Raw genomic sequence first — 9289 nt, 5'->3', positions numbered from 1 at the left:
TTAGAAGAGAAGGCTCGACATCTCCATCATGCACGGATTGCAATATCCAGCAACAGAAATTAACATGGGCAATAGGATCCATGTTTAACTTATGAGCCGCCACAATTTTGTAGAGAAAAATGTTTTAAGCCCTCTTATTACTGAGCTTTGCAAAATGCCACATTCTTGAGCCAAGTGGCAAGAAGACTCATGGGAACTTAATTCTATCCTTGCTCTCATATCTTGAAGTGCCTCTTCTGTAAGGGCTCTCTTTGCGTAATGCCACTTCTTATTTAAGACTGAACCCATTTCACGCCATTTTTTAAACAAATCGAGCACATACAGCTTCGATGGCCTCCAACATCAGGTAAACATACGAAATTTTCGTAAACACCTATCATAAGGCTTATTCTTTAACGGGTAAGTTTCGACAATAAACACACTCTGCTCAATGGTGTACTTAACCATGATTCTAACACTAACTCTCTTCAACTTCGAAAGCTTCTTGCCAATAACCCCCCATGAGAACAAATGATATGCAGCCAATGAACCACTGCTTACCATTTGCCATTCAGCAAACCCACATGCTAAAGTGATGTAAAGTTTTGTTTACTTCTCTCTGTATAATACCGGACATCCCATATTTGTGACTATAAAAGCTTGTCCCTTATTGAGCCCCTACGGGACCTCCAAAATCTCGTATTTACGATTATGCTAAATCATCGCTTTACTGATGAAATGAAAGAATGTCAAGTGACAAGTAATGCATACAGCGTTGTGACTGTGCACTTTTTACTGTAAGTTATATCAGTTATGCAAAGTAAGTGGGAGGAAGAGAGGAATATATGTTCCATAGATCTGAGATCCAAGTTAACTTAAATTTTAATCATAGTTGTCATTAATATTTTTATGCAATTAAGATAGATTCAAATTTGTTAGCTAATACTAAAAAAGAAACAAAATATCAAATCATAATATACTTTGTATTATAGAGCCTAAATTCAGTTTTATAATTTAAAAAAAAGTACACTTTCTATGTTGTAGAATACCACTTTACCATTACATATAGACCTATATTTATTTGTGCGAGATCGTGCATATTTGCTTGGTTTCTGCACAAAACCAATCCGCGGTAAGTCTAAAATTCCACATTCGGTATTCACAACCTAACACACATAACAATTTCCCTCTTCTTACCGCTTAAGTGACATATTGATTTTATTGCTTTAGGCTTTTAACATATTATTTTTAGAGACGTTCAATATAGTAATAATTATAAATTGGAAACTTACCACTGCAGTTTCACCTAAATTGCACTGTTAATTATTATTTTTAAATATTTGCAAAAATTAAGTAAACTCTACAACTCCACTAAAGTTACTGCATTCATGATGCATGTAACATTATGGAAGCCGTTTAAGTTCGCATTTATAGACTGGGAGGAAAAAAAAGACAGACGTACATCACGGCCTGCTGGAGTATAGTAAACACAGAAAACATTTTAAAGCAACAATGTTGAAGATAGATATTTTTGTTTTGCAAATTTGCCATCATTGAACAGAAACCAAGATGGAGATTTCATTGCAACTAATTAGAAATTCCTCTTTCACGTATGTAATAAACGATCTTCGCACAAAATAATGTACGATACACGAGCGGTATGTTTTCTTTCAATTCTCGGAAATTAAAAAAGCTCAACTAAGTTTCGCTTTTTCAAACTTTTCCTCGAACATGAAAACTTCAACATACCGCCCTTGTAACGCATATTACTATTCCCTCTCTAGATTTGAAATTTCTAATCCTTGCTGCCTTCTTTTCTTATCTTGAGTGCTCAGTTTGTTTGGAAATTATATAATTTAAACTATATTATTTACTTTATAACCCTACACTACAGAAGCAAAACCTTAGGTGGTTATTTGTTTACCTCAACTAATTCTGCCACACAATTTGGTGCCTCGAATATGGACGTGTGTTTGGACTTTATTTCTTTCCCAAATCCAAAATTGAATCATATTTTATATTGAACGCCTCATTTGTCTATGATATATGTGGCAAGAATTTATTATAACAGGAAATGTAAGCAAGAAAACAGACGAGAATATGGTTATATAAAATAAACAATTTATTCAATCACAATTACAGAAATATACATATAAAAATAATACTATAGTTAGGAGTGACAGTTCCCAATGCATTAGTGTGGAAAGTTGACCCTGATAAGAAAGGTTTCCAGAAGGCAAATTTTGTACTATCATACATTCTGGCAACTTCGTTAAAACTAACATGAGTTCCACATTATCACACTATTCATATTATGCAAACACTTTCTTCAATGTCAATCTAACGTTGTATAATGTATTGTCAAATTCCTTAAAACCTGAAAACATTTGCATTTTATGAAAGTGTTATCAGACATGAGACAGAATGTATTGTCAAATTCTTTAAAACCTGAAAACATTTGCATTTTACGAAAGTATTATCAGACATGAGACAGATATAGAAAAGATTTTAACAGCTTGACAATCAACATTTTAGTAAAATATTTAGTTTAAATGCACTGATTAAGACAACATACAACAGATAAGGGAAGTAGAATATTTACTAAGTCACGCAGCACTGTGAAATAGTAAGATAGGAGAATTCGGTTATTAAAGCTATTCTCTGTTGCGTAATATGATGCTCATCAGCGGAAGACTGAAGTTACATTCAGAGGTTTTTTTTTTTTTTTTGTATACCTCTCACAAAAGCAAACTTATTAATAAAGGTAATTTACTTTAAAAATTAAATTATAGAAAACAGTTTGCAATATTGTTACTTCTATTTATTGTCTATGGCCACAAATCAACTGCGTGTTCATTGACATATCAGTATCGGCCATTACCAAAAGTGTTCCCAATTTTTAATAAAACATTTTTACTTAAATTTTTGTCATGAATATAAAATTACATTCCAGTGCATTACTGTACAACCGCACCCCTGGTATTCACAGAAAGCTGATAATTACATACTGTAATACTACTTATCAATAATTCACATAACTTAATAATAAACTATCAAATATTTAAATTATAAGTTATTACAGTTAACATGCATTATTATTTACAACACAAACACAAAATGTAATATCATAGTTTTTAATTATGTTAAATCAATCACAGAGTTACAGGAATGAAAATACATAAATTAATGAGTATACAAGTAAAATGAAGTCTGGAATGTTTAAAACAGCAAATCCAAATGTTCTCCATTTATAAATTATAATTTTCCACCATAGCAGTTAGTTTTATAACTTATCTTTAGGAACTTAACATTTATATTAGAAAATAAATGTTCCCCTTGTGAATTAAAACATTGACAAAGGATCATTGGTTTTCTGCATCCGTATTTTATGATCTTTCTTATCACAACGATTTCTCAAGCTTTCGATGCAGACAATTTTATTGTCTTCAACCTGACACCTTAAATACTAAGGTCAACTACAGCACTCATAAATGCTGTCCATTTTAAGCCCAAGACACCAATTCTTAAGCCTAAGACACCAGTCCTTATTAAAGTATTTTAAACTCATTTCTAGCTCAATGATCGTATATTCTTATATTGTTACATTCCAAGAGCAACAAGCTGCCTTAATAAGAGAGAGAAATCTGGTTCATTCAAAGTCCTGTACCGTGTTAGGGCCCTGCATCTAGGGTACCAGGACAGATTATACTGGCCCCTGTTACTCAGAACCCAGAATCCTTGGTATTTAAGCCAGAGTATGTTACCTTCATAGGCAAGAGCACACTCTTACGATGTGGAGACTGCAGAGATCGTGTATGTGATTCACACTAGGTTGCTCATTATCACGTAGGATGGCTTTCTGGACAGTTGCTGGTCACTGTCTTCTCTACCAGTTCGCTGGTCGGATTCGGGAAGGGAGTTGGGAGGAAGACTGAATGCCTCTTCCATGCTGTTCAGCTTCTCCATGGATAATTTTTCTACAGTTGCTGGGTTATTCCATTCACTCTCAGGGTCTGAGAAGATGATCCTTGAATCACCATGATCATCAGCATTATAATCATCCACTGAGATATCAGAGAGACCAAGATCATCTTCATAATAAGGATCATCTGCAAAAACAAAAAAATACCAACAACATTATAGCTATGATATTTTGATCTAAGACGTCTTTGGTAGTCGAGTGATTATTATGCTTCCGAGATTAAATATTAATACAATTAACAGTAAAGGAAAAGTTGAACTACTTAATGAAAAATAAAAAAAAAATCAAATTTTTGGTGTACCTATTTGAAACAAAGAAAATAGGACATGGAAGGGAGAAGTTGTGCAAGGGATATGAAATGTATTGGTATGAAGACAAATTTGAAAAGAGGAATGTCACAGCAACAATAATGTCATATGAATGGACGAAGAGTGTAATAGATGTGAAATATTTAAATGGAAGAATTTTGAAAATTAAAATGTAGATTAATCAGAAAGAGATAAATGTTATACAAATATATGCACCTCAAGTAGAATGTACAGGAAGAGGAAGAATTTTTCAGTAAGTTGAACAGTGTTTCATCAGAACAAAAACGGGAGATTTTAATGCCCAAGTAGGTAGATCAATAAATGGATATGATATGAAGGGGTATTAAGGTCCATATGGTGAAGGAAACAGAAATGCAGAAGAGGAACAGTTTTTTATATGTTTAAGAAATGATTGGAAACTGTTAATAGTTGATTTTTAATAAGAAGCAGCCATAAAAATCACACGATATTCTTGGGATGGTCAATTATATAGATTATTTTGTGGAAGACTATCTTATAATATAATATGAATAAATATAAAGAATTTTCATTCTTGGATACACTATTTTAACACGTGTATAATCACTGATTAACGTTATTTCTTTCGGAATATGTATTATATATCTTTATCGTGTTAAATTATATTTCTTTCTGTGTTAATATTATGGTAAATTATCTGGCTGAATAGTTTCGAAGCGATTTGCGTCATTCTGCTAGGCTTCAGAGAATGACGCAAACTACACCAGGTAATTTACCATAATATTAACTTACTTACTTACAAATGGCTTTTAAGGAACCCGAAGGTTCATTGCCGCCCTCACATAAGCCCGCCATCGGTCCCTATCCCGTGCAAGATTAATCCATTTTAATATTATCCTCCCATCTATGTCTCGGCCTCCCCAAAGGTCTTTTTCCCTCCGGTCTCCCAATTAACACTCTATATGCATTTCTGGATTCGCCCATACGTACTACATGCCCTGCCCATCTCAAACGTCTGGATTTAATGCTCCTAATTATGTCAGGTGAAGAATACAATGCGTGCAGTTCTGCGTTGTGTAACTTTCTCCATTCTCCTGTAACTTCATCCTGCTTAGCCCCAAATATTTTCCTAAGCACCTTATTCTCAAACACCCTTAACCTATGTTCCTCTCTCAGAGTGAGAGTCCAAGTTTCACAATCATACAGAACAACCGGTAATATAACTGTTTTATAAATTCTAACTTTCAGATTTTTTGACAGCAGACTAGATGATAAAAGCTTCTCAACCGAATAATAACACGCATTTCCCATATTTATGCTGCGTTTAATTTCCTCCCAAGTGTCATTTATATTTGTTACTGTTGCTCCAAGATATTTGAATTTTTCCACCCCTTCGAAGGATAGATCTCCAATTTTTATATTTCCATTTCGTACAATATTCTGGTCACGAGACATAATCATATACTTTGTCTTTTCGGGATTTACTTCCAAACCTATCTCTTTACTTGCTTCAAGTAAAATTTCCGTGTTTTCCCTAATCGTTTGTGGATTTATCCTAACATATGGTATTCACGTCATCCGCATAGACAAGAAGTTGATGTAACCCGTTCAATTCTAAACCCTGCCTGTTATCCTGAACTTTCCTAATGGCATATTCTAAAGCGAAGTTAAAAAGTAAAGGTGATAGTGCATCTCCCTGCTTTAGCCCGCAGTGAATTCGAAAAGCATCAGATAGAAACTGCTCTGCTGTATGTTTCACTGAGACACATTTTAATTAATCGAACTAGTTTCTTGGGAATACCAAATTCAATAAGAATATCATATAATTCTTCCCTCTTAACCGAGTCATATGCCTCGATAATATTAACACAGTAAAGAAATAACGTTAATCAGTGAATATGAAGAATATTGAAGTAATTCCGAGTGAGATCGTTGGTGGTGATCATTGGTTATTAGTGGCAGATTTAGAACTATGACAGGGTTTGGCAAACATTTTCATAAGAGAGGAAAATCGAAGTATTATAATTAAAGAAAAATGATACACAGCAAGAAGATTAATGGAAGCAATTAAAAGCTAAATTCCAAAGGATGAGAGTCAATCAGTTGATTTTGAACGGAAAAGATTCAAGGAATGTTTAGTATAAACTGCAGAAGTAGTTTGTGGAAGCAGATACCATACAAACACTATAAGTAGTGGAATGAAAGAATTAATTTTTCCTTGTTCTGTATACACTTTTAACACTTATTGTATTAATATGAGGAACTAATATTCTTCAGGAAACAGGAAACCAAAAGGTAGCATGGGACCTTCACTAGGCTTCGGACAATGAAGAATATCATTTCGAAACTAGTCAGCCAGGTAATTTCCTCATATTAACATAGTAAAGAAGATATAAAGTTAAGCAGTGAAAGAACCGAAATGGCGGTTAAGAGTAAAAATGACACGTGGAGAGACTGGTTTAAAGATAGTACAGAGGGAAAAATGGAAAAATTTAGCTGAAGCATATAACAAAATGGAACAATTTGAACATAAGAGAACCTGGGTAAAATTTACTTAAGTGTCGGAAATGGATATGGCAGCTAATAGATAATTATATTGCTCTATTTCGCGGAAGATGTCAAAGAAGAATGGAAAGGAAAATACTCAGAATAAGACTGAAGGACAGAGTCAGAAACGAAGAAGTACGGAAGAAGTAGCATAGAGGACGTGGTCACGCTAACTAATAGGATGAAATGGCGTTGGGGAGGACATGCGGTAAGAATGCAACCTACCAGATGGGCATACACGGCGACACTGTGGGACCCAAGAATTTGCTGGAGAAACCGTGGACGACCGAGAACCAGATGGGGGCCAGAGTTCAAGTTGCAGCTAGGAGGACTGTGCCAGAATAGGACACCAAAGAACACGGTGGAAGGACGCAATCAACCAACTTTGAGGGGCAGCAACAACCAGTGCTAGTGTAATTGTGGACAATAAGACTAGGAATGTGTTGTTGTTTTTTTTTAATGCCAGGCGTTTGACAATAAAGTCAATTGACCTCTTGCACTCCAATATTTTTCAACGATATTATCATGGTCAGCCATTGAAGCACAGATTTTGAGGTGTTCCGAATCCATTGCTTGGATTGAGTTGCACAATGGGGAGTTAGGGGACTAATATATTCCAATCCTATGCAGGTGTTTGGCCTGTTGCCAATCTAAATGCAGCGACAGACGATTTTCGTGGTAAATCGGGAATTAACTGTGGATTATGATGCAAACTAGGAATGTAAATATAGACCATTAGGTCAGCTCTTCTAATGGTCAAGACTCGAGCCATCCCTGCCCAAGCAGGAGGCCTTGCTCCACTGGGGATCTACGGCTTATATTATTATTATTATTATTATTATTATTATTATTATGATTATTATTATTATTATTATGAGAAATAAGACAATGAATACAACACAAGACATAAATAATATGGGATCATTAGTTTGGAAAGTAGGGGAAGTTAAAATGTATGGATGAATTCTTTTGTTAGGAGCATTTGCGGTCTCATGAGACGCTGTCTTGCAGTCTTAATCAAAATTTTGACCCACACAGACATGTGTCCACAAAGTGAGGAAATTAATTGAGATATTTGCTGGCAAATAATTCGAACTGGCATAATAGTATTTGTGTGTTGTAAATCTACGATGCAGGACAACTGGTTTTATTATTTGTCTTGTGAATGTAGCCGTAAGAAGGATTTTTTATCATCCATTTAGTACCCATTAACCTTGATCGAAGGTGAAACCCTGAAATCCAATGGCAAAGAGAGTAGCCAATTTTAATGAAAGAATCAAATTTCTCAACCAGTGCAAGTAAACATGAACATGTGACAGTCCCTTCCTAAATTCGTAAAGTAAAGTAGCAGAAACTAGTTGCACCGCAGTACTGACCTTCCTCATGCAATGTCTGCTGGGATAGCCAGGCTGTTGGATGTTCGTTCCACTCATCATCGAATTCCAGTTGTATATTGTTCGCCTGTTCTTCTGGAGTCAATATCGCTGAAGTATCTGCATCTGTCACGTCGACTATTTCTGTCACCTTCACCTGAAACGCCAATCACAAAACATGTTGTATAAATTAACTACATACAACAATGTAAGGATTTGTGTAATCTAATACAGTACATTATCATCCTTAATTTCGAAAAGAAAATTAATAAATAATTGATGAAACAATGAATGTTAATGCACTACACTGGATTCCTATAAAACAAATAGTACAGATCTCCCACAGTCTCCAATTAGAAGGAAAAGGCAAATAATAAAAAATAAGAGAAAGACAATGAAGCCAGATGAAGTGGAATGACGATCACAAGAAAGAGAAAAAGAGGTGCAGGAAAAGAGAATGGTGCGTTAAGTATTTGGGAATTTGTTCACTCTTCTCACCCATGAAATTTCTTCTTTTGTGGATCTCTTTCTCTCTAGGTCATTATCTAGTGAGACTGTATAAGGTTCTGATACACAAAGTAAAAAATACAAGAATGGACGCAATAAGCATAATGTGTAGTGTGTCTGGGATTGAATAATATAAGAGACTTTTTAAGGTAAGAAAAAAGGACAATTACTACTTTATCTTATTACAGTACTGTAAAAACTGAGTCTGGAAACAAATCAATATAAAATTTTCACAAGAAGAATTAATTCATATTTATACTGATGGATCACTACTCAATAGAAAATCTAACTCAGAAGCCAAAATTTATAGCAAATTATTCCCATCTTACATCAGCATATACTGGTTCTATGTCTGACAGGCGACGTAAACATTGCTAGCATAGGAAGGGAGAAAGATATTTGCTAATCAACGGAACGTTATCTCTGCCATTGGTTGATTAGCATGTATCTTTCTCTATTCCTCTGCCAGCAATGTTTATGTTGCCCATCTAGAGGCCATAAACAAGTCACTGAAACAACTTTTCACTCATATCAAATCTTTCAATAAGATGGTTTTATTATGCGATTCAAAAGCACCAATCGAAATAGTAGTGAAACCGTAGAAAAATAATTTT

At 34.6% G+C, this 9289-nt stretch overlaps 1 protein-coding gene across 3 annotated transcripts in view; it reads right to left on the bottom strand.

Moving 5' to 3' along the window:
- Positions 1–2873: 2873 nt before the first annotated feature.
- Positions 2874–9289, bottom strand: part of bmm (brummer) — a 46676-nt gene continuing 40260 nt past the window's right edge. For 2 of the 3 annotated variants that reach the window (XM_069840018.1, XM_069840019.1), the window contains exons 12-13: positions 8172–8325; positions 3654–4088 (exon numbers count right to left, since the gene is read on the bottom strand). In XM_069840018.1, coding sequence (XP_069696119.1) covers positions 3802–4088; positions 8172–8325 — 441 coding nt within the window. In that variant the 3' untranslated portion in view covers positions 3654–3801. Of the gene's footprint in view, positions 4089–8171; positions 8326–9289 lie in introns of all 3 variants that reach the window. The other variant, XM_069840020.1, reaches the window with a different exon arrangement.

Source organism: Periplaneta americana, chromosome 11 (genome assembly GCF_040183065.1).
Source record: "Periplaneta americana isolate PAMFEO1 chromosome 11, P.americana_PAMFEO1_priV1, whole genome shotgun sequence".
Lineage (NCBI taxonomy): Eukaryota > Metazoa > Arthropoda > Insecta > Blattodea > Blattidae > Periplaneta > Periplaneta americana.
This window is presented reverse-complemented; position numbering and strand designations above follow the sequence as displayed.